This window comes from Esox lucius, chromosome 15 (genome assembly GCF_011004845.1).
Source record: "Esox lucius isolate fEsoLuc1 chromosome 15, fEsoLuc1.pri, whole genome shotgun sequence".
Classification (NCBI taxonomy): Eukaryota; Metazoa; Chordata; class Actinopteri; order Esociformes; family Esocidae; genus Esox; species Esox lucius.
In genome coordinates, this window is record NC_047583.1 from 31,027,673 (window position 1) to 31,054,912 (window position 27,240).

General features: G+C 38.8%; 1 protein-coding gene across 2 annotated transcripts; it reads right to left on the reverse strand.

Annotated features, from left to right (window-relative positions):
- Window positions 1-1,844: 1,844 nt before the first annotated feature.
- Window positions 1,845-22,981, reverse strand: LOC105007313 (G-protein coupled receptor family C group 6 member A). Of its 2 annotated transcripts, none has more exons than XM_020053891.3 (4): window positions 22,782-22,981; window positions 5,230-5,518; window positions 3,488-4,336; window positions 1,845-3,395 (listed from the first exon to the last, which is right to left on the reverse strand). In XM_020053891.3, the coding sequence occupies exons 1-4, from the start codon at window positions 22,973-22,975 to the stop codon at window positions 3,168-3,170; spliced, it is 1,560 nt and encodes a 519-aa protein (XP_019909450.2). In that variant the 5' UTR covers window positions 22,976-22,981; the 3' UTR covers window positions 1,845-3,167. The 2 variants fall into 2 exon arrangements, with proteins under 2 accessions (XP_019909450.2, XP_010864489.3); XM_010866187.5 differs by lacking the exon at window positions 22,782-22,981 and adding an exon at window positions 13,087-13,313.
- Window positions 22,982-27,240: the final 4,259 nt, after the last annotated feature.

The window sequence follows — 27,240 nt, forward strand, 5'->3', positions numbered from 1 at the left end:
GGCATTCTGTTATAACTTAGAGTTGAATGTGAATCCCATAAGAAATAAAATACATGTGTTTTGCCTGCTCACTCATGTTTTCTTTACAAATGGTACATATATTATACAATTTTTAAGGGTATGCAAACTTTTGAGCACAACTGTATTGAAAAAGTTTGGTTTATTTCAATCGGGGAGCTATATATAACTGAGAATAGTGACATGCCAATTAGCCAACATGAATGCCCCCGGGATACATAACGATATTAGACAGTATGATGGAAATCATCTGGATGACTCTGTCGATAGCTTTTGCTTGCGTCAGCACTACTTGTCAGTGTAGTGAATATCAAGCGAACTAAAGCTCAGGATGTCATATTTTTATTGTTATTCTCCACTACAAGCAACACACATTTGCTTCCTTCGCGAGATACACTGCCAAGACAGGTGTGTTGTGTCACTGAAAGAAGTGTGATTCGCCATCTGGAGCTGTTTGTTTAGCAAGTAACAACCCTGCGAAAAGTGTCTGCTATGAATACGTCCCAAAAACGAGCAACTGTTGGTGAAGCTAGTGTCATTAGATTACCCTATAAGCGGCTAAATATCTCCCACTTGACATATCCCTTGTGATCATGAAATACGCTTTGAAATACAGCATTAGATGTTGAAATATGCCATTAAAATGGTGACATATGCCATGAAATTATGACATACACCATGAAATTATGAAATACGCTTTGAAGTAGGGCATTAAATGTTGAAATATGCCATTAAATGATGACATACGCCATGAAATTATGAAATATGCCATGAAATTATGAAATAGATCTTGTGATGAAAAAGAACATTGGGAAATCAAACATATTATTATGAAATATCATACAACTTAACACTTAAATCATCACAGTATAAAACCAAGTCAATTAAACATCAGGGATATCAGTCTGTCAAATTAGGAAGCATAAGCGACTTTGAATCAATGTCACCTGTTTTGGTGCAAATGAAAGTGACAACAGGTGCACTGAAGAGTCAACAGCAAGACAACCCCCCAAAAAGGGAATGGTTTTGCAGGTGGTGGCCACAGACAATTGTTCTCTCCTTATCCGTCCTGACTAATTCTTCTCTAGTTTTGCGTTTTTCTAGTGTCCTTGTCACGGGCCATCAGCAGGACCGGAATTGGCAACTTTGTGCAAGTAGGAACAGAAGGAGCACTGTCAGAGCTCTTATAAAATGACCCCCAGCAGGCTACTGGGGAACGTGTTTCTGACCAAACTGTCAGAAACAGACTCCATGAGGGTGGTATGAGGGCCTGGTGTCCTCTAGTGGGACCTCTGCTCACAGTCCAGCACCGTGCAGCTCGACTGGCATTCGCCAGAGAACACCAGAATTGGCAGGTCAGCCATTGGTGCCCCATTTTCTTCACCAATGAGCATGTGACAGACGTGAAAGAGTCTGGAGAGGCCGTGGTGAACATTATGCTGCCTGCAACATCATCCAGCATGACCAGTTTGGTGGTGGGACAATGATGGTCTGGGGATGGTCTGATGCCCTGATCCAGGTCAGGGAGGAGATACCCCAGGACACCATCCACTATCTCATCAGGAGCATACCCAGATGTTGTCGGGAGTGCATGCAGGTAAGTGGGGGCCATACACACTAAAATTGCCTTGATGAAATTCCTGTGATTTCAATTGTTTACTTTGGTTTTCGGTGTGAGTATGAATCCTGCCCTCAATCGGTTGGTAATTTTGGTTTCCTTTGACTGTTGTTACATCATTACAAATTACACAATGTACAGTAAAGATTTTGATCTATATTATATTTCCTTCATTGAGACCTGCTGAGTGATTTAAGTGTTCCCTTAATTATTATTATTCTTTTTTAATTATCTAAATATTTAATCATTTCATTTTGTCCTACAAAAAAAAGTACAGGGCATAATTAAAACCAAAGTAACACAAGTACTTATGCAGCTTTTCTAGCTCGCAGCTGGTCTCCCTCTGACTGGTCGGGCTGATCTCAAAGTGGTTCGTCTCCGTCGTCTACAGTGCGACAGACTGAGACATGCGGATAAGAGATTCAGCTCCAAAAGCTCTTTCCTGCCATTTAATATTTTCATGGTCTTGATGGGTCTCAGGTGTGTAAGTGTAGGGCTGGCTTACCCAGTCCTCAGGGTCCCTTTCCTCTCTCCCTGCTCCCAGCTAAAATGCATGGTGATATGCCTCAAGATTTATCGTGGGCCAGAGGGATGCGGTCTGTCTATGGTGGCCTAGTGCTGGCCAGCGAGGCAGAACCAGTTCCCTACAGTGAAATTTTATGATTGCAGGGTCATGATGTAAGGTTGCTTCTCATCAGCAGGGGGGCAGAGCATCTTCTTTAAAAGTGATGGAATAAAGGAGCAAAATCCAGTGAAATACTGCAGGATAACCTGCTCCAGTCCACTTACTAACTGAAGCTTGGGAGGAAACTCACATTTCATCAGGAAAAGTATCCAACAAGGCCAAGAGGAGAAGTACAAAAAGGTTTATGTCCTACAGTAGCCCAGTCATGGAGCATACTGCAAGAGGTCTGTTCACTAACAGCTAGATATCAACAAAAAAAAAAATTTAAGATTAAGATTAGGGTTAGGTTTAGAATAAGGGAAAGGGAGGTTTTAGAGTTAGGGAAATGGTTATGGTTAGGGATTGTGTTAGTAGATAGATAATTGAAATGTTATTGATTATCTGTATGTAGTCTGTAAAGTATATCTACAGATTGACTATCCAAATAAAGTGTATTAAGGATTCAGAGAATTGGCTTGTGGGTTTGATTTAGGGTCATTAGTGAATACACAAGAGAGATTGTCTTGATTCAAGGAATTGTTTTTGGAATCGGTTGGTGGTGCAAAACAACACAAGGACCAAAGAAGTTCCTATATAAGTCAAGCTGGCAATCATGATGCAGATAAAACCGAATAAATATATTAGCAATGTTTTAACATAAAACCTTTGCCATTCCAAAATCTACTCTTTGGTTTATTAGGAATAACTAAGCTCTGGTTAACTCTGCAATGGAAATTATTCACTACTATGACTCTCATCCCAGACCGGATTATGGTCAATCTAAAAGCACATTTGCATCCTAAATCCATCTCCCTAAATATGCAGCCTATTACTAGCAGCTGTTAGAAGTAGGACTAATGCGCTCTGCTAAGTTAATCTTACCGTTTTGTCCGAAGTTATCCAGTCGATATCATTATCACTAATTTCAACAGCATTTTTCATTATATTGAATTTTCCAACAACTTTGAAAGTTCTTGCATCTCCCGTCCTGGCCCAGTTAACCAAGTCATAGCCGTTTGTAAAGCTACTAGAATTGTCAAAGAAAAACTGACCATTGTCCATAGTGAAGTTTATCTTTTTCAATTCTTGAAGTAGCTGAAAACAAATGAAACATCATTGTAATCAATATGTTAATCAAAAACAATAATAAAACAACAAAAACAAAATTATCTAGGACTGTACCTTACCTTCCAAGGTGGGAAATTTCTTTCCCCAAGACAAACAGACTGATTGCATTTGAGAAGGGACTGGAGGGCGTAGGCAATTGACCATGTAGCCAGTTTCTCACCATACATAAGTTCAATCTCAACATTACGTATTAAGTACTCATCATTTCGCTCTGGAAGATCAGACAAATTGCAAGCTAAGTGAGATGCAAACTTGACAGAGTTTGGCAATGGACATTGGTTGACATGATTCTTATGCAAGCACTCCTGCACCTCAGGGGAACACCTCAGGTCCTTATACTCCTCAATGAACTGGTTCACAGTCCCTGTGGCCAGTAAAAGTCTCTGTAGGTACTGCTCAAACCCTGGGATTGGACCTTTGATGAAGCTGAATCCAAATATGTCCCCCAACATATTGATGTTCTTCATTGTGGCTAATGGCAAAGACAAAGACCAGGCATCACTGGCAATCCAGGTCCGGTTGATATCCTCCTTTATGATCTCTTTAAATAGCCTTTGCACAAGCTCTTCCTTGAGAATCAACAATACCACTTGAGCTTCTGATAATGATTTGATGTGTTTCACCACCTCCTGTATACGACGGTCACTGTTTTCGTCGTTGAGATTATGGGGGACAACTTCCTGGAAGGCAGTGCACACGCGTGCTTCCTCTGCATCTGCCAAGAAGCTCTGAAGGGCAGCTTTGCCATAGTCATCATCACCGGACACAACACCCACCCATGTCCAGTTGAAGTAGGCCATGAGCTGAGCTAGTGCTCGTGTCTGGTGTATGTCACTGGGTACGGTGCGAAAGAAAGATGGGAAACGTTGTTTGTCACTCAGGATTGCTGCTGTTGATGTGGTACTGATCTGGTGAGAGAAAAATGAATAAGACATAGATTTTCATTTACAGTGCAGTCTACTTTAATAGAAGAATGACTTCCAGCTTTAATTTCAATGAAGTGAGCCAGTTTCAGTGAAAGCCATGCATGCCCAGAACCTCCAGCCCATTCAACTAATTTCACAGATTAGTATGCCAGCTTTTTTTTGCTCCACACTTTCTCCATTGCTATCACACTGCGATGTTAATGTTATGTTGTCTCATTCTGAAGATTCCTTTTGTATTTTCTTTGCCATCCTGTTTCTGAGGACGGTCAATATGGCCTATGAGCATGTGTAGATCATCCATTTACAGCATCCCTTGATCAAAAAGTCTTCCTGTAACTATGTCCACAGCATTTCAAAAGGATTGAGATCTGCACTTTGACACCCATTCCATTGCCCTCTATTTCTTCTTTTTGAGCTGCTATGTTGTAGCTTTGCATGTGTGTTTTGGATCATTGTCCTCTTGCAAGATCCATGTTTTGTTTCAGCTTCAGCCTTTTGATCATGGCAGATTGGCCAAGCACTGAGGCAGTAAAGCAGGCCCAAACCATAACGCCACCACCTCCATGCTTTATGGTTGGTATGAGGTTCTTCTGTTCAGAGGCAGTTTCCTTTTTACATCTGGAATTGAGGCCAAACAACACCACCTTTGACACATCTGTCTAGAGCACATTGTTCCAGTAACTTTGGTCTTTACCCAGGTGTTGTCTGGCAAACGTCAGTCGTGTCCTGAGACTTCTTTTGTGCAGTCTTTTTCTGACAGTTGACTCATGCACTTTGACAATGATTGTGGCAAAAGAGACCACTAGATCCCTTTGATGTTACACTGGGGACTTCTATGAGTGTCTTTCAGTCAGCTTTCAATATTTTTAACTCACCTGCGGCACCATGTTAAGACTCAGAAACCTGGATACAGTGATGGACTCCTCTGAATAGCGTGCTCCAATGATGGCCTTTACAGCTGGCTGTTCAGTGGCATCACACAGGTTTGGCAGGGTACCATTGATGGCTAGCATTTGCTCAGTACTCTTCAGAGCATTGTTAGCATCAGCGCATGTGTCACAGATGACATAGCCAAGACGAACCCCTGGCAGGAAGCTAGAGTTGTTAATTGTCTCAATGGTGTAGATGACTGCCAGGGTCCGAACGAAGGATACCAAGTTAAAACTGAAAAAGAGGAGAGGATTGATCATCAGAATGTGAAAAAAGTTAATAGTTATTCTTTATGTAAATATTTGTTTAAAATAAATATTATTGTTAATGTTCATGTATATTAGATACATTATTTTGTTTTAACGACTACATATACATCAAAACAGCACTCATTTTTGCCTATATGGCATTGATAACAAGTCAAAAGTACAAAATATAATACAACCCTTTTTCCAAAAATTGTTGAGACGCTGCGTAAAATGTATATAAGAACAGCGTGCAATGATGTGCACATCATTTAATCCTTATATTGAATAGACAGTAGTACGAGGACAACAAATCAGATGTTGAAACTGACAAATGTTATTGTTTTTGGAAAAATATATGACAATTTTTATTTGATCATAGCAACACGCTTCTAAATAGTTGGGACAGGGGCATCTTGACCACTGTTTTGCATCACCTCTTCTTTTAACAACACTCTGTAGGTGGTTGGGAACTGAGCAAACCAATTCCTGTAGTTTTGAAAGTGAAATATTTTCCAGTTCCTGCATTATATAGGATTTCGGCTGCTTAACTGTTATGGGTCTCCTTTGTTATATTTTTATTTGATAATGTGCCAAATGTTTTCAATGAATGACAGGTCTGGACTGCAGGCTGGCCAGTTTAGCAGCCGGACTCTTTTACTACAGAGCCATGCTGTTGTAATACACGCAGAACGTGGTTTGGCATTGTCTTGCTGTAATAGCAAAGCCTTCCCTGAAGAAGACGTGGTCTGGATGGCAGCATATGTTGCTCTAAAACCTGTATATATTGTTCAGCATTAAATTAATGGTGCTTTCACAGATGTGCAAGTCACCCATGCCATGTTCACTGATGCAATCCATACAAACGGATGCCGCCTTTTGAACTGTGCACTGTTAAGAAGCCGGATGGTCCCTCTCCTCTTAAGTCTGGAGGACACAGCGTCCATCTTGTTTATATAACAGTCTTTTCTTTACATGGTAAAGCATTTGTAGATGCAGCGACGTACTGTGTTCACAGACAATGGTTTTCGGAGGTGTCTCTTAGCCAATGCAGTGATGTAACGGCATTTCGTTGTACTGCACTTGTACAATGATAATAAAGTTGAATCTAATCTAATCCACAACAGAACTGTGTTTGTTTTTAATGCAATGCCGTCTGACTGCCCAAAGATCACAGCCATCCAGTATTGGTTTTCAGCCTTCTCTTTTGCCTACAGAGATTGCTCCGGATTCTCTGAATCTTGTAATGGTATGATGTACTGTACAATAGTTGATGAGATCCCCAAACTCTTGCCATTTTATGTTGAGAAATTGTATTCTTAAATTTGCCTGTGCAGTATGTGCTAGTATGAGTGATGAACCATTCCCCATCTTTATTTCTGAAAGACTCCTCTTTTTATACCCAATCATGTTACTGACCTGTTGCCAGTTAACCTAAATACATATGAGATGTTCCACCAGATTTTTTAGCATTACACAACATTTCCAGTTGTTTGCAGCCCTGTCCCAGCTTTTTTGAAATGTGTTGCTGGCATAAAATTCAAATTGGGCAGATATTTTTCAAGGACCAACACAAATTTCTCAGTTTCAACATTTGATATGTTGTCTTTGTACAATTTTCTATTGAGTATAGGGTTAAAATTATTTGCCCATGTTTGTATTTTGGTTTTATTTTAATTTTTCACAGTGTCCCATCTTTTTAGGAAACGGGGTTGTACAAAAATCTCCAGTAGGATCATTTTGCTTTTTTTCACACTGCTTGCTCAACCAGACATTTTCACTAGTACGCACACACACACACACACATGCACAATGCATCTGAAGTTGTACTATTAGGCACTTCGTCCTTTCAAATGTATTTCCTACGTACAACATATATTCTGTAACATATACTCCATGTGCCTTATACACTGATGAGCCAAAACATTATGACCACCTGCCTAATATGCTGTTGGTCCTCTGTGCCACCAAAACAGCTCCGACAAACAGAGGCATGAACCCTACAAGACCCCTGAAGGAGTCCTGTTGTATCTGGCACCAAGACATTAGCAGCAGATCCTTCAAGTTCAGTAAGTTGCGAGGTGGAGCCGCTGTGGATCCGACTTGTTGGTCCAACACATCCCACAGATGCTCAATCAGATTGAGATCTGGGAAATTTGGAGACCATGGCAACACCCTGAACTTTTCATCCTGTTCCTCAAACCATTCCCGAACAATGTGTTCAGTGTGGCAGGGTGCATTATGTATGCTGAAAGAGGCCACTGCCATCAGGGAATATTACTGTCATGAAGGGTTGTACCTGCTCTACAACGTTGTTTAGGTAGGTGGCACCTGTCGAATTGAATGTCACATAAATGCCCAGACCCAGGTTTTCCTAGCAGAACATTACCCAGAGCATCATATTATTTGCACATGTCTATTTTTGTACCTAAGACCAAATGTAACCTTTGTTAGTATCTCTATGTTCAGTGTCTTTATGTTCAATTTGTTCTGATTCTATGTTCTTGTTTCTATGTCTCATTTCCCCCTTGTTGTTTCCCTATATAGTTTCCTTTGTTCGGTGTCAGTTATTGTCTTATACTGTATGTAGCGTTGAAGTCGAGTCTTAGTCAAGTCCAAGACTAGCCTTATCAAGTCCTTGTGTTTCCTATTCCATGTACCCTGCATTGTTTTGTAAGCCTAAGTTCTTTAGTTAAAGTAACCTTGTCTGAACAATTCTGCAACTGTGTCCTTGTTCTTGTTATCTCAAATACTGCTGTCTTGATCGCTCTATATGCTATACTGGGGTACTCAACTTTACCCCTACGATGTCCAGAGCCTGATGGTTTTCTGTTCTACCTTATGACTAATTGGTCTCACCTGGTGTTCTTTGGCTTTAAGGTCCAGAGTTGAATTTGAAGGTGCTATACTCTTTATTTATTAGAGTAATATGTTACTTTATTTTGTTGACTCCTCTGAATCAACTATAAAACAGGTCAAATTCCAGTAGCTCCACATTCCCCAGCCAAGAACCATCACTTAGCTCAAAGGTGTGTAACAGACAAGACAGTGCTTCTGAAATCCACCCATTAACATCTGGGGAGTGCTGGTATGCCATGATCATAAATTAAACAGTTGGCCACAATGACACAGAACTTTAAGGAAGTGACCCCTTCTCCAGCAAGGCCAATTCGCCAATTGAGGGTTCAATTATATAAGAAAAAATAAAGCCGTATTCCAACTTTTTGATAAATTTTGCAGTGTAGGTAGTAGATGTAGTTATTTCAGCTTCCTTGCACATATGATAAGCAAAATGGTCACATTTCAAATTGGTCACATTTCTGAAGGTACACATAAACTGTGCCTGCTTGGTGGACTAGGAGAGCAAATCAAATACGTATACTTCAAAGTTGGTTTTAGATTATTTTATGTGTGACCATACAATTTTTAACCTAAAACTCATCTCAGGTGTTTCTTATCTGACCATAGAATCCGGTTCCAATTAAAATTCCAATGGTGTTCACCAAATTCTAGGCACTAACGTGAAACGATTGAAAATACAGCACCGGAAAAAATTTAGACCACTGCACCTTTCCTTTCCAAAAGTTTTGAGCAAGGAACAGAAGTGTTCAATTTGCCGTGGTCTCTTAATTTTAACCCTTCTGTACCTCACTCAAAACCTTCCTTTTTTACTTTTTTGGAAAGGAAAGTAAAGGGTGCAGTGGTCTCTTAATTTTTTCTGGAGTAGTATATCCCACCCACTGACAGCTGCCATGATAACAAGATTATCAGTGTTATTCACTTCACCTGTCAGTGGTCATAATGTTATGGCAGATCAGTGCATATACACTGCATGCACAATTATTAGGCAAGTGAGTATTCTGATCGTATTATTATTTCTATGCACATTTTCCAACTCCAAACAATATAAACTTGAATGCTCATTGGATTGAATCATTTTCAGGTGATATATATTGGTGCAATGAGGGAGGGTTTGGCAACAGTGAATAACACTTTATATCAAGGTGTGCATAATTATTAGGCAGCTTCATGACCTCAGGTAAAATGGGCCAAAAAAGAGATTTAACTGACACTGAAATGTCATAAATTGTAAAATGCCTTTCAGTCGGATGCAACACTCTTGAAATAGTTAAAGTATTTAAAGGTGCGACCACTGGACACTCAAACGTTTTATTGCAAATAGTCAACTGGGGTGCAAAAAACGCATGGAGAAGAAAAGACGCAAATTAACTGCAAAAGACTTGAGAATAATAAAACGTGGAGCTACCAGGAACCCATTATACTCCAGTGCCACCATATTCCAGAACTGCAACCTACCTGGAGTGTCCAGAAGTACAAGGTGTCAAGTGTTCAGAGACATGGCCAAAGTTAAGAAGGCTGAAAGAAGACCACCACTGAATGAGATTCACGCGTTGAAGCATGTAGATTGGGCAAACAAATACCTGATGACAGCTTTTTCAAAGGTTTTATGGACAGATGAAATGAGAGTGACTCTTGATGGACCAGATGGATGGGCCTGTGGCCATCACTAATGGACACAGGGCACCACTTTGAGTCAGGCTCTAGCAAGGTGGAGGAGGGGTACTGGTATGGGCTGCTATCATTAAGGATGAGGTAGTTGGACCTTTCTGGATTGAAGATGGACTGAAACTCAACTCCCATACCTACTTCCAGTTTCTGGAAGATACACTGAACAAAACTATAAAGACTTTTGTTTTGCCCAAATTTATCATGGGCTGAACTCAAAGATCTAAGACTTTCTCTATGTACACAAAAGGCCTATTTCTCTCAAATATTGTTCACAAATCTGTCTAAATCTGTGTTAGAGAGCACTCCTTCTTTGCCAAGATAATCCATCCACCTCATAGGTGTGGCATCTAAAGATGCTGGTTACACAGCATGATTATTGCACAGGTGTGCCTTAGGCAGGCCACAATAAAATGCCACTCTTTATGCAGGACAATGCTCCATCACATGCATCCAAGTACTCCACTGCTTGGCTAGCAAGCAAGAGCCTCAAAGATGCCCGAATAATGACATGGCCCCCTTCCTTAACTGACTTAAATCCTATTGAGAACTTGTGGACCCATCTCAAATGTGACATTTACAGTCAGGGAAGACAATACACTTCTTTGAACATTTGTGAGTCTGTGGTTGCTGCTTCAGCGAAAGTTGATCTAAGCTTAACCAAAGCACAATGGGGAGTAAAGGGAAATACTTTTGTGTCGAAAACATTTAAGCGGCAAGTTGTGAGAGGTTAGGAAATCTGTGGACAAAATGTTGAAAAGTAAATAAATAATAGAACACATTATTAAAGATGATATTAAAAGTATATTGTGAATGCTATGTACTATGTTTGAGATTATGCCCAAATTATTGTAATATTTTATGAATGACTAGTGACGGTGAGGTGACAGCTCCATCATCTCCCGCTCTTCCTGGATTCCCGTTGCACATGAACTCACCCCGGACTCCTTCATTTGTCGTGTCTCCAATTGTCGCTCACACCAGGTCCCAATCAAGTCATTAGTATGTGTTTAAATGTTTCACCTCTGCTCCCCTCACTTGTCTGTCATTGTTCCATGTCTACGCTTATTTCTGTACATGAAGTGTGGTCCCTTTTTAATTTCATACCTTTTTCAAAAGGTGCAGTGGTCTAATTTCATACAGTTTTGTTTGTTTCAGTGCTCGTGTTCATTTCTATTAAAATACGACATCGAACGCCACTCTGCCTGTGTCTGGTTCCTTTCCTCTCCACCACTACGCCGAACGTGACATGACTGCATTTCACCAAATTAATCCAGAGAGGTTAATACAAGATTATTTATTTTTTTCCGACAGAAAATACCATAACCTGCAGGACAATTGTAATTTGAATACAATTATTTTTGTTCAGTGGTTGTTTGTGCTATATTAAATGCCCAATCTGTATTGTGAAAGGGAAATTGAACAATGATGGTTTGTCGAGGAAGGAAATTAATATTTGTTACTGATTACAACTGGCTTTAATTCTAGTTTGTTTCAAAATGTATTATTGATATGTTGCTTTCATATTTAACCAACAGTCTGTGAGAAAACAATTTTATTTTATAAGTCACATTGTTTGTCTTTTGTTTGAAATGAATCCAACACACTCATTACAAACAAACATTGAAAAAATCTGAATTAGTACTCATTCTTTAACTTACACTTTTGGATGAGATTGAAATCTGAATCTAATATTAGTTATGCTCTTGAGGATAATTTTTGAAATGACCCATAGCTTGAAACCATATACTATAGAAATAATGTTTTTCCTGAAAGATTATTGACACTATGAAGAAAGTTTTATATTGTGCATTTTTCAATGTATGTCCAACCTTATGAAGAGCAATTCATGTTGGCATAGGTTAATCAAATTGTTATTCAAGGAACTATTAAATAGAGTTATTTGAAATACTCTTATAGATTTTTTCCTTAAAGAACTAATAACAGGTTTCCCCACATTTTAAATAGAAAACCCTGCACTTTCTCTTTCTTTTTAGACTGCAGGCCTATTTGTATTCTCTTTGTTTAGTTTGACTTTGAGTTGAAAAGCAGGGTTAAAAAAAATAAAAAATATCATGTGTATTATATTGGAACCATTGATGTTGTTCTTTAGTACATTAAATAGTATTTGGGCCAATATGTTGAAATTCAACATATTTTGTACAAGGTGTGTCTGTGTTTAAAGTGGATTACAGTGCTGATAACTGACACATTGGACACATTCATGAAGTGAAAGAGAAAATAATGTGTTTAAACCAGGCTAGACAGTCATGTGAAAATCTTTGGTTGCCCTGTCTATTCATGCAGATGCAATTGATTAAAGACTTTATATTTCACCTTTTAATATTTTTTACCCAAATACTGAATCCCTGGTTACTAGTTGATTACTTTCTTGAAATCCAAATGTGTTGTCAACATAGATTCAACATAGATTTAGTTGAAAAGGAAGGTTTTGAGTGAGGAACAGAAGGGTTAAAATTAATAGACCACTGCAAATTGTTCCTCACTCAAAACCTTCCTTTTCAACTTTTTTGGAAAGGAAAGAAAAAGGTGCAGTGGTCTCTTAATTTTTTTCCGGAGCTGTATGTTGACAAATTATATTCAAGACAAAAACATTGATTCAACCTTTTAGTGTCCAGTAGTCAGCTGAAGCTCTCACTTTAATTGTGTAATTCCATTTTTCGCCCTCTATAATTACAGTGGATACCATGTAAAATACACCTATGATACAAGTTGTTTTTACAATTTAACTTGACGTGGTGTAGAATCTCAGGAGGTAATTTAGACTGCCCTTTTAAGGCAACTTGCTCTTTCATTGATTAAGACCTGTGTGACATTTATCATGTTAATAGGTTGTATCAGCTTTTGGTGTTTAACATGTTTTTGTAGATTTCTTGTCTGTACAAAATCTGATTTCTTCAAAGGATTAGAGGTGACTCTTACATATTACTTATGCAGCCAAACATTCCAATGACATACCATGTGAGTTGTAAATTGCATTTCTCCAATATTAATTTAGTTTTAACTTACTCAGTGCAATTGAACCTCTGAGGGTTTATTGTCTCAGGAAAAGTCTCCACTCTCGAGTGACAGGATTGTAGTACACCAATCAGGATGTCCCCTGGAGCCATAGCTCCACAAATAGATTTGGAGTAATCACAGCATTTTCCCAGACCCAACAAAACGAACACTCCTAGAACATGCTGATACACACAATAGAGCATGGCGCAAAGAAGACGAGTGTGGCAGATGGAACAAATCAGTGCAGCACCCGTGTTTAAGTTATTGTAGAAAGACTTCCAAGAACTAAGTCACATGGAACTGTAGTTGCATGAAAATTCCATTCCAAGTATGCATCCAGATTTCTAGACAGAGGACTGCTTATGTAATTAGTATAATCTACAGGTTGGATCCTAATTTTATTTTCCCATATTTTAAGGTATGTTGAGACTTTTGGAGACATATAGAGTTGTACTCATAAGTTTGCAGACCCTGGCAGAAATTGTGACATTTTGGCATTGATTTTGAAAATATGACTGATTATGCAAAAAAAAAGGATAGTGGTAATATGAAGCCATTTATTATCACGTAGTTGTTTGGCTCCTTTTTAAATCATAATGATAACAGAAATCATCCAAATGGTACAGTACAGTGAACTCATTGTCATGTTCAAGAAACCAATTTGAAATGATTTGAGCTTTGTTACATGGTGCATTATCCTGCTGGAAATAGCCATCAGAGGATGGGTACATGGTGGTCATAAAGGGATGGACATGGTCAGAAACAATGCTCAGGTAAGCCGTGGCATTTAAACGATGCCCAATTGGCACTAAAGGGCCTAAAGTGTGCCAAGAAAACACCCCCCACACCATTACACCACCACCACCAGCCTGCACAGTGGTAACAAGGCATGATGGATCCATGTTCTCATTCTGTTTACGCCAAATTCTGACTCTACCATCTGAATGTCTCAACAGAAATCGAGACTCATCAGACCAGGCAACATTCTTCCAGTCTTCAACTGTCCAATTTTGGTGAGCTTGTGCAAATTGTAGCCTCTTTTTCCTATTTGTAGTGGAGATGAGTAGAACCGGTGGGGTCTTCTGCTGTTGTCGCCCATCCGCCTCAAAGTTGTGCATGTTGTGGCTTCACAAATGCTTTGCTGCATACCTCAGTTGTAACGAGTGGTTATTTCAGTCAAAGTTGCTCTTCTATCAGCATGAATCAGTCGGCCCATTCTTCTCTGACCTCTAGCATCAACAAGGCATTTTCGCCGACAGGACTGCCGCATGCTGGATGTTTTCCCTTTTCACACCATTCTTTGTAAACCCTAGAAATGGTTGTGCGTGAAAATCCCAGTAACTGAGCAGATTGTGAAATACTCAGACCAGCCCGTCTGGCACCAACAACCATGCCACGCTCAAAATTGCTTAAATCACCTTTCTTTCCCATTCTGACATTCAGTTTGGAGTTCAGGAGATTGTCTTGACCAGGACCACAACCCTAAATGCATTGAAGCAACTGCCATGTGATTGGTTAATTAGATAATTGCATTAATGAGAAATTGAACAGGAGTTCCTAATAATCCTTTATGTTCTGGAAAAAGACGGTTGTTTCAGGGAGCACAATACGACGATACTTGAGCAAACATGAGCTGTATGGTCGAGTTGCCAGAAAGAAGCCTTTACTGCACCAATGCCACAAAAAAGCCTGGTTACAATATGCCCGACAACACCTTGACACACCTCACAGCTTCAGGCACACTGTAATTTGGAGTGACAAGACCAAAATAGGGCTTTATGGTCACAACCATAAGCGCTATGTTTGGAGAAGGATCAACAAGGCCTATAGTGAACAGAATACCATCCCCACTGTGAAGAATGGTGGTGGATCACTGATGTTTTGGGGGTGTGTGAGCTTGAAAAGCACAGGGAATCTTCTGAAAATTGATGGCAAGATGAATGCAGCATGTTATCAGAAAATGTTGGTCGACAATTTGCATTCTTCTACACAAAAGCTGTGAATGGGACACTCTTGGACTTTCCAGCACGACAATGACCCTAAGCACAAGGTCAAGTTGACGCTCCAGTGGTTACAGCAGAAAAAGTTGAAGGTTCTAGAGGGGTCAATCTCCTGACCTGAATATCATCAAGCCATTCTAGGGAGATCTTAAACGTGCGGTTCATGCAAAAGACCAAAGACTTTGCATGACCAGGAGTCATTTTGCTAGGGCAAATGGGCAGCTACAGTGAGGGAAAAAAATATTTGATCCACTGCTGATTTTCCCTGTTTGCCCACTGACAAAGAAATTATCAGTCAATAATTTTAATGGTATGTTTATTTGAACAATGAGAGACAGAATAACTACAAACAAATCCAGAAAAACGCATGTCAAAATTTTTTATGAGTGAAATAAGTATTTGACCCCTCTGCAAAACATGACTTAGCACTTGCTGGGCAAAACCCTTGTTGGCAATCACAGAGGTCAGAAATTTCTTGCAGTTGGCCACTAGGTTTGAACACATCTCAAGAGGGATTTTGTCCTACTCCAATTTGCAGATTTCTCCAGGTCATTAAGGTTTCAAGGCTGATGTTTGGCAACTCCTGGGTCATTGTCATGATTGAATACCCATCCACTACCCATTTTCAATGCCCTGGCTGAGGGAAGGAGGTTCTCACCCAAGATTTGATGGTACATGGCCCTGTCCATCGTCCCTATGATGCGATGAAGTTGTCCTGTCCCCTTAGTAGAAAAACATCCTCAAAGCATAATGTTTCCACCTCCATGTTTGGTGTTGGGGATGGTGTTCTTGGGATCATAGGTAGCATTCCTCCTCCTCCAGTTTATGCCCAAGAGCTTGATTTTTGGTCTCATCTGACAACACTTTCACCCAGTTCTCATCTGAACCATTCAGATGTTCATTGGCAAACTTCAGACGAGCCTGTACATGTGCTTTCTTGAGCAGGGGGACCTTGCAGGCACTGCAGGATTTCAGTCCGTTACCAATTGTTTTTTGGTGACGATGCTTGAAATCATTGACAAGATCCTCCTGTGTATTTCTGGGGTGATTCCTCACCGTTCTCATGATCATTGCAACTCCACAAGGTGAAATCTTCCATGAAGCCCCAGACCGAGGGAGATTGCCAGTCCTTTGTTTCTTCCATTTGCAAATAATTGCACCAACTGTTGTCACCTTCTCACCAAGCTGCTTGGCGATGGTCTTGTAGCCCATTCCAGCCTTGGGTAGGTCTACAATCCTGTCCCTGACATCCTTAGACAGCTCTTTGGTCTTGGCCAAACATGTTTTTGCAATCAAACACTTTGTAAGAGAGTGCAAAACTTAATACATTTAATTCTCAAAAAATATTTATTTTCTTTCCTTTTCAACTTTTTTGGAAAGGAAAGAAAAAGGTGCAGTGGTCTCTTAATTTTTTCCATAGCTGTAAATTCTTAGGAGGATCGTAATGCAACAGCCTTCCACATGGTTCTTATAATAGGTTATTACCTATTAGGAAAGTGTTTAATGGGATTGAAAAAATATAAAGAACTAATAATATATTTGTGAGTTTGGTTGATTTATTGTATAACTCTAGTTTTAAAAAAAACCTATACACCCTTTTTTAATCCCCATAACAGATACTGTATGATTGCACAAGCACTCTTTAAAAAATTCTTACTCTCCCAAATTATGTGATATATAATTTGTGATAAACGCCCTGCTTCATCTCAGCATATTTATTGTGTGTAAGTACATAGTATATACTGATGGGTGAAAAATTAAAGCAATCACCTGAATTAGTAAGTGGAGGAACATAATGCAGATGCTTCCATACACGTGTTGTGTATGATACAATGAACATCCTACCATGTTTTGTGGCATGTATAAAAATGCTGAGCTGGCCCAGTTGACCAGCTACAATTTGACAACACATTTGGCCTATTTTTCAAACCTGATTGAGGCAAAGAAAATAAGTTATCAACAGGATTCTAGGCAAGCCTATTTCAGCTGGCCCGCAATAGAAAGTTGCACCTTCTCGAGATTCAAACCCTGGTCACCCACAGGGAAATGCTGTGTCACCACTACCCCATGGAGCTGTACATTTGCTGGGTGTCAGTATAGCCTCTTGTGTCTATCCATAACAAATCCTCTTTTGCCACTGGCCGTTTTAACAGCTAATTGGCTATTCGTGAATGATATTGATACAGTTAAACTGACTAACGTTTCTTATTAAGTTTACCTCCACCACAGTCTATGAACTGTATGGCGTTTGCCATTGGCCGTTTTAACAGTGTATTAGCCAGTAATACACTGTAAATCCTAGCATATTTGTTACTCAAATGTTTCTACTAAGTGTAACTCAAAGTTAGATAAATGTTCCCAATAACTTAAAGGTTTATGTTTTACTGACTTTTACAAAAAAAAAGAATTTAAAATGAAAATGTATCCTTTTTTGCATGCACTTTGACTGATTAATGTATCTTAGCTGCACAAAATCAAACACATGCATTTGTCTAAAGTAATCCAATCATCTAGTCATGATTTTGCACTCAATTACATAAAAAATCCATCTTTGTGTTAGACTTTTTGATTCTAATAGGAATTATGCATTCCTTTGCAAGCCAATGCCTTGTGGGTAGCTTTGCAAAACTTTGCCGAAGTTCCCAGGATTTCCAACAATCTTAGCAGAAGTGTTGATTTTATTTTGAAAATCTGTGAATTTCCCTTAAAGTTATGAATGTTTTTTTTTAAATGACTTTCTAGCCACTGTGCTAGGATTTCAATCTGTCATTTCACAGCATATTTTGACAGCATCTGAAATGAACTTGTGGGGGTCTTACAAGACTTCAAAATAAGGATTTATGAATATGTTCACAGTTATTCACAGTTTAATATTATATTACTGTTGGCAAGGAATTGACAAAAGGAATAAATGTGTTCAATAACCATGTCTCAGGCATTAACAAATACAGTCATGGGTGGTAACTCTAGAGTTCATTTAAAGGGCAATTGATATTGGGGGAAAAAATATTCTATATTTTTATGTACAGTAAACTTGAAATACAATTTTATTAAGTTTTAAGTTCCAATAAATTGTAATTATTAAGTAAGTACTTACTTAACAAAATTAAGTAAGTTGACTTAAATATTTTGATGTAATCAGTTTCCAGAAAAGTTTTGAGTATTCAGAACATATTAGGTTTTACAGTGTAGGCTTTTACCAGTATCTACTAACTTAGTGGAATAGTCATAAGAATTGAGCAATTGCTAGCAAGTCTGCTAAAGCTATTTCATTTCATGGCATTAGAACATATCTTTTTCTTTCATGGCATAACAACATAGAATTTTTCTTTCATTCGTGAATGACATTGATACAATAACTATCAGTAAAGGTGACAATAACCAAATTTTTCATCGAGTGAAAAGGCGAGAGAATCATGGAATCTACCAGAAATGTTTGCAATACTGTATAACAGTAAACCGTTTTATTGTGGCCCACAAATAAAATGTATAAATGTCATTGCTCTCAATAGATTCGAAAATAGGTCATCCAAGAGGCACTCTCTTTAACCACTACACCACAGTATTACATGTTTCATCACTCGCTACACACCATTGAGCATTGTGTTAAACTGACTAACGTTTCTTAAGTTTACCTCCACCATAGCATCTATGAACTGTATTGATTTTGCCACTGGCCGTTTTAACAGCTTATTAGCCAGTAATAGGCTAACTAGTATCTACTAACTTCCTGGGAATAATCATAAGAATTGAGCAATTGCTAGCGAGACTGAAGATGAACTTTTCCATTTCAGAAACAGTCGCAATATAACCGTATACAGTTTTAGTTAAGGCTTACTATAACGTAACTACTGTTTGTTGTAGCCAGCAAATGTGTTTGTCTATCCTGACCCAAAACGCATGCACAGATGTGTACTTAAAAAATCCACCAGAAACCTTCGCAATATAACCGCAAAACTGCTTTATTTCAGACCTACTATAATGTAGATACTGAAGTTTTTAGCTAGCAAAGTTTTCGTCTATACGGAATAAATCGTAATGCATACTTCGCATTGAGGAGATACGAACGCGGGATCTGTAGTTCACGTCTAAAATATTGTCAACTGGGCTCTATTCCCTAAATTAAATGACTTAAGGAGCTGGTTGCTCTGCTTGATAAATTCCTCCTTACAAATTCCTCCAAAATAAATTCTGGATGTGTACGAAACTCAGTAAAAGTGTTCTAAAAGTGATCTAATCTCAATCCGGATGAATTAAAGAATTATCGACCTAAATAGAATTTCCTGTTCCTCTCAATTTGTGACAAATAATATTTTGCCTGTCTTGGATGCTTATGTTTCAGACAACAAATTGGAATACAAATGTTTTCTCTTTTTAGCCTGAATTTTAGATAAATATAGATGTTTGTTGTCAGCTCTCACAGTGAACCTCGGTGGTTGTAGTCATATCTCAAAAAATGGATAGTGTTCATCGGTACCTTCATCCCTGATTTCACTTTTGATGAATATACAGGTGCTGGTCATATAATTAGAATATCATCAAAAATGTATTTATTTCAGTAATTCAAAAAGTATGTATACATTCAATGTATACATTCATTCCACACAGACTGATATATTTCAAGTGTTTATTTCTTTTAATTGTGATGATTATAACTGACAACTAATGAAAACCCCAAATTCTGTTTCTCCGAAAATCTGAATATTGCGAAAAGGTTCAATATTGAAGACATCTGGTGCCACACTCTAATCAGCTAATTAACTCAAAACACCTGCAAAAGCCTTTAAATGGTCTCTCAGTCTAGTTCTGTAGGCTACACAATCATGGGGAACACTGCTGACTTGACAGCTGTCCAAAAGACGACCATTAACACCTTGCACAAGGAGGGCAAGACACAAAAGGTCATAGCTAAAGAGTCTGGCTGTTCACAGAGCTCTGTGTCCAAGCACATTAATAGAGAGGTGAAGGGAAGGAAAAGATGTGGTAGAAAAAAGTGTACAAGCAATAGAGATAACCGTACCCTGGAGAGGATTGTGAAACAAAACCCATTCAAAAATGTGGGGGAGATTCAAGAAGAGTGGACTGCAGCTGGAGTCAGTGCTTCAAGAACCACCACGCACAGACGTATGCAAGACATGGGTTTCATCTGTCTCATTCCTTGTGTCAAGCCACTCTTGAACAAGACACAGCGTCAGAAGCGTCTCGCCTGGGCTAAAGACAAAAAGGACTGGACTGTTGCTGAATGGTCCAAAGTGATGTTCTCTGATTAAAGTAAATGTTGCATTTCCTTTGGAAATCAAGGTCCCAGAGTCTGGAGGAAGAGAGGAGAGGCACAGAATCCACATTGCTTGAAGTCCAGTGTAAGGTTTCCACAGACAGTGATGGTGTGGGGTGCCATGTCATCTGCTGGTGTTAGTCCACTGTGTTTTCTGAGGTCCAATGTCAACGCAGCCGTCTATCAGGAGGTTTTAGAGCACTTCATGCTTCCTGCTGCATACCAACTTTATGGAGATGCAGATTTCATTTTCCAACAGGACCTGGCACCCGCATACAGTGCCAAAGCTATCAATACCTGGATTAAGGACCATGGTATCCCTGTTCTTAATTGGCCAGCAAACTCGCCTGACCTTAACCTTAAAGAAAGTCTATGGGGTATTGTGAGGAGGAAGATGCGATACACCAGACCCAACAATGCAGAAGAGCTGAAGGACACTATCAGAGCAACCTGGGCTCTCATAACACCTGAGCAGTGCCACAGACTGATCAACTCCATACCACGCTGCATTGCTGCAGTAATTCAGGCAAAAGGTGCCTCAACTAAGTATTGAGTGCTGTACAAGCTCATACTTTTCATGTTCATACTTTTCAGTTGGCCAACATTTCTAAAAATCCTTTTTTTGTATTGGTCTTAAGTAATGTTCTGATTTTCAGAGATTTGGGTTTTCATTAGTTGTCAGTTATAATCATCACAATTAAAATATATAAACATTCGAAATATATCAGTCTGTGTGCAATGAATGAATATAATATGCAAGTTTCACTTTTTGAATGGAATTACTGGCATAAATCAACTTTTTGATGATATTCTAATTATATGACCAGCACCTGTATAACATTTGTCCAGTGCAGCTGTTATCCATCTTTGGGACATGGCAGAAATTATAGACTTTTCATGCAGAAAAGCTCAGCCATGCTTTTGTTACTTTAAGATTAGACTATTGCAATGCTCTCCTCACCAATTACCTTGATAAGACAATAAGTAAACTTAAATTAGGGCTAAACAGAGCTGCAAGAATCGTAACTAGAATAAAAAATTGAATCACATTAGCATCTTTACACTGGCTGCCTAAGGCTAGGGCTACCATTTAGGGACGGAGTCACTGGCTTACGCTTGTTCCCCCTTGCTGTCCTCTTGTGATGGGAGTAAACTCTCTGGGCTATACTCGGCCCTCTCTCAGGGTGGTTGCGGTTGGTTCGTGTCTCTTAGGTGTAGTGCTTGGCAAAGTGGGTGGAGTAACCTCCTGCCTGGTTAGCCCTGTCCTGTTTTACCTTTGGATGAGATAATAACGTCTCTGGATCACCCTGCTTCAGCCCCTAGTTTTACGCTGCTATATTTTTGTGGTGGAGGACTAGGGACAGTCAGTTCTATTTTTAATGAGTTAATGTAATGGGGGACAAGGGTCAATCTAAAACATAGTCCAAAGTATCCTTCTGAATCCAAGGAATGCTCTATCAAATTTTCCTGGTGTCCTGTTTAACTTTAGGAGGAACTTAGGAACCCAAATGACTTATAGCTGTACTTGTCCAAAGAACTCCTGGTTGGGTTGCAGATCTGGATTCTGTTTAAAGACTCTGGACACAGCCCACATACTCGTCATCTGTACATGCAAAATCATTGATGTGGCCCAAAAGGTCATGTACTCCTACAATCTTCCTACAGCCAGAACTCAGAGTCTGGTTCCTCTCTAAGTTTTTACCCTACTACATTGCTTTCTCTTTGGGGTTTCAGACTGGGTATCCGTAAAAGTGCTTTTACACACTTTGTGAAACCTAAAAGGAATACATTTGATTAATGATAGATGGTATCTGGGCCGTCCCAGTCTTACAGGAGAGCAGCAGTGAAAGCCCTTGAGTCAGGGTAATTTTCTGAAAATGTTGTCAAACCCCTTTAAAAAAAAAGATTATATAGGATGGCTGAGTGGACAACATAGTCCCAAGTATAGGTTTATTCATCCACACTTAGTCATAAACTCCCTTAAGTATGGCAGGCCATTGATTGCCAGCCTGTTTGGGTGTGGGTCGCAGTGCCTGCTACGGATTGTGGTGCTGTGGTTGGTACTATCCAGGATAACTTTGAGTTTGACTGTGGGGGTCTGTAGGTGTGAACGAATATTAAGAACAAAAAAAGAACAAAATAACTCCTCAACCCCTCCCTTTTTTATGAACCAATGTTTAGTTACTATCATTATTGTTTTTCCAACATTGATTTAGCTGGTGTTACATTATTGAGTAAGGTCTTCCAATATTATTGGGTAGTGTGGGTGTCCCACCTAAATATATTTATGTGAATACACCAACGGTTACTCTGGATAAGAACCTCAGCTAAACTACTAAAATTTGAATGACATTTTTTTTTGTAATTCTGTCTATTGTATAAACCATCAACAGTGTTCCAGAAGAAAAAAACATTTTGTTTCAACTTACTTAGTGCAGTGGAACCCCTGAGGGTCTATACTTTGGTCTTGGTTCTCCACTCTCGAGTGACAGGATTGCAGTACTCCGATCAGGATGTCCCCTGGAGCCGTAGCGCCACAATTGGATTCAGAATAATGGCAGCATGATCCTAGACCCAACACTACAAACACTCCCAGGGCATACGGATACACACTAGAGACCATACTGCACAGATGATAAGGTCTGTAAGACTTTCTGAACTCATCAGGGTGACTCCCTTCTTTATGTAGTCTTTGCAATGACATCTAGAGGCATGGCGAAACACAATCTACCAATGTTGCATGCAAAAGTGGTTAGAGAAAATTATAAAATGAGAAACTCCCAACAGCAGATTGCTTCAATGATTAGTATTCACATGTTGGATCTTAATTTGACCTGTTTATCACAACATTATAAATAGTGGACTTTTTGTGAAAAGTGGAAATTACTAAATTGAAAAGCTTTTATAAACCCTTTAAACTGTATGCACTACAGTTTCCATTTGTGTAAGACTTCTCTTGCCAAGGTCCTAAATCTATACCATTACTTTATGATAGGTGGTAAAAATAAAATTTAATTATTAAAGTAAAAATATTCTGTGCCACTGCATAAACTCCTCTTGTTCACACCTTTTCCCACAGTGTTGACCTAAATAATGCTGCTATACATAAAGAGTTGGCAGTCAGGTCAAGGTATCAAGTTCAGTAACTTTAGTCTAGGTAGCAGGCTGAAAGCATTCTCCATATCCTTTTTTAACATAAAGAATCTATGCGTGTCAAAAAATATAGCTCATTTATTATTCAAATTTTCTTTTTTTTTTGTTGACGTTATTTTCCACATTTCAGGGCAAGTTTTAACCCTCTAAAACCAAGTAAGTCAAGCCTTCAACAACATTTGTAATAGGCCCCTGTAGGTGAGTTTATATTTTAAAGCTCTGGCATGATATGCATTTGTAGTTACGCTCTCATTGAGTCAGTGGCATTCCTAACATGCAAGCAAGTAGAGTAGGTCATGCAAGTCCACTGCTAAACACTTTGCCTCTGTGTATTCTTTGGCTAGTCTGCCTAGCCTCTGTTCTGCGTTTTAGACAGCTCAGAAATATGTTTGTGCTGCCCAACCAGCCACATCACAAATGTCTGCCCATTTCTAAATGCTTCATACAATTAGGATGAAAACTACCTCATAAGTCGAAACTTTAACCCAATAGTCATTGGATCATTTCAAATCCACATTTCTGGAATTACGGGTTTTCCATATTTTCAAAAGAATCTACTTCCCTACAAAATTGCAAGAAATGGCTTCCCAGTATCCTGTTCAAACACAGGAATGATAAAATGTTTTCAATCAATCAAATTTGTTTAAAAATCCCTTTTTACATCAGCAGTTGTAACAAAGTGCTTTTACAAAACACCCGGCCTTAAACCCCAAGGACCAAACAACAGTAGTGTTGAATTTCAGTGGCAAGGGAAAACTCCCTAAGAAGGCCGAAATGTAGGAAGAAACCTAAAGAGAAACCAAGCTCATAGGGGTGACCAGTCATCTTCTGGCTGTACCGGGAACAGTGTTAGAGGTTCCCCCCAGGGAACCCATCCAGCCCTCACCGGTAATAGCTTATTACAGGACAAGCTGTTATAGAGTTTGCTTTTTGTTTTGAAACCTAGAACCTGGTAATCTGTCGGCTCTAACCAACGAAGGGAATTAATTACTGTGATTTTTCTAGGTGGGATCAAAACAGGTACAGTGCAATGAAAAGTATTTGCCCCCTTTCTGATTTCCTCCACTATTGCATATCTGTCACACCGAATTGTTTCAGCTCAACATACAAAATGTAATATTAGACAGTGAATCAGAGTAAACAGTACATTTAGTGTTTGCATGATACATTTATTCATGGAAAAAAGTTATCCAACACCAACTGGCCCAGTGTGAAAAAGTAATTACCCCCCGCAAATGTATTAACTGCGGTTATTAACCCTAATACTAATTAATTAATAACTACAATAAAATGTGTGTGTGTGTGTAAACATTTGTATATGTGTATGTATGCATTTATGTATGTATGTGTGTTTTTGTGAATAGAAATTATGGATTAATCCCATTGAGATTTCCCTGGTAATCTCGGGAAGTGTGTCTGAACTGGCAACATGTTTTTTTGTTGTACGTAACCCAGAAACTGGATCTGTGCTGAACAAATAGCACAATGACTAGACCAAGAAACATGTGTCGCTTTCCAGGTCCAGTCGAGTGTCTGTCAGACAAATGCACTGGTTTCCCAACGGCACACATTGTTACATTCTCACTGGAGACAGGTGCACCAACCCACGCGCCGATTGTTTTTGTGGTTTTCCTGGAGCGTGGGCCCTCATATCTCCCGGACACAAAAGCAAGGGACGACAGGCTATTTACATAGTATTGTGTAAAAATAAACTCCTTGCGCTAACTTTAGCAGTAACAACTACAACCAAACAATTCCTATAATTGGAGATCATTCTTTCACGTTGCTGTGGAGAAATCTTGGCCCACTCATCTTTACAGAATTGCTGTAATCAGTGATATTGGAAGGTTTTCAAGCATGAACTATATGTTTAAGGTTCAGCCACAGCATCTCGATTAGGACTTGCTGCTCTAAAACCTTAATTTTGTTTATTTTAGTTTTCTTCTGAGATGGACTTGTGTTTAAGGGGATAGTTTGTACAAAAATCACACAGAGTAATTTTTCAGCTCTGTCAGGAATTAGCGTTATTAGCATCCTACAAATTAATGAAACACAGGGCGTACCCACTTGCAATGCAGCTTTGCTATACCCCTATAGCACAGCTGCATTGCAAGTGGAAAACTACTCTAAAATCTTCTTAAATCTTGCATTTGCTTCCAGTCAGTTACATAATAGATTTTAAAGTGGTGCTTTTAGTTTATAAATCTCTGAATGGTTTAGGACCCGAATACATTTCTGATATGTTTGAAGAATAAAAACCAAGCAGGGCTCTTAGATCCATGAACACAGGTCAGCTAGTAGAGCCTAGAGTCCAAACTAAACATGGAGAAGTTGCGTTTAGCAGTTATGCTGTACACAACTGGAATAAACTACCAGAAGATCTTAGACCTGCCCCAAACACATTTTTTATATTTTATTATTCTATATTTTATTATTATGATATTTTCATTTGTTTTGATGTTTTCATTTGAGTATTTGTTTTATGTTATTGTATTTTCTATATATTTTTTATTTTCTTTGTAAAGCACATTGAATTGCTTCGATGTATGAATTGTGCTATATAAATAAACTTGCTTGCTTGCTAAAATAGTCTAAACTAAGATAAGTGGGGTTGTTTACATTAAAGAACATGACGATGTTGTATTCCTCAAAGTTGCATTTTTAACATTTTTAATTCTCATTTCAAATAAATGGGTATTCCCTGTGTTTACCAGTCAGTTTTGTTGCCAATTGTATCACTCCACGCGTTCGTTCAGGAAGAGTAAGTGTACACAGAGTAAACAAATGTTAGTATTCGCAAGCTAGAAAGTAAGTTACCTATTTTGTCTTTGATATTCACCTTAGACAGTCCAAATGTATTGGCTTGACAGAGAAGGGTATATACATATATTAAGTCTGACTCTGAATATGAGCAGGAAGAATATTTTTTGGGGGATATAGCCTAACTTGTTAGCCTTACTAACCATGATGTTGAATTGACCGAATAGAAGCATAGAGAGCAGCTAAAGGAGGGTGATGGTGGACACATTAATCCCCAACCCAGAATTTCCGGCAGTAATGTGTACTTTGCGTATTATAATATAGCAATTGGATGTACTACTTACAATCTGTCTTATCTCCAAGTTGAACTGGGTAACTTGATGGAATTGCATTCACATTTAGTCCTCTTCTAAGTGAACATGGGCCACGATCCTCTTTATTAAAATGTTTCTCACAAAAATGTGTCTTGTTGGTGAGGTTGCTCCATTGATTCTCCTACTATACTCGGGACTTGGGTGGGGAAAATGTATTGTCCCAATTGCAGAGTGGGTAGAATTTCATTAACTCAAGATCCACAAGCAGGCAGAAGTTGACATTGATACAAACAAAGGAAATCCAGAAGTTCAAGGTTTATTTATCAAATGCACAAATAAAATGGTCATCCTGCGCAATAAAATGATTGTGACATGGCACATGACGTCCACATAGTAAGATTTAAGAAATATATAAAGCAAAACTATAGCAAGAAATATAGCAATAACATACATAAGTGTAAGCTAGCAGCAATTTTAAAAAGCTAGGCGAAGCAACCTATTTTCACCCAGCTTGTTGAGGTTCAAAAATATGAATTTTGGACAAACTATCCTTTAAGATCATTGTCCTGTTGCATCCAATTACGCTGCAGCTTCAGATGACAGACTGATTACTGGACAATACCTTCAGAATGCTCTGTGTAGACAACCGAATTCATTGTTC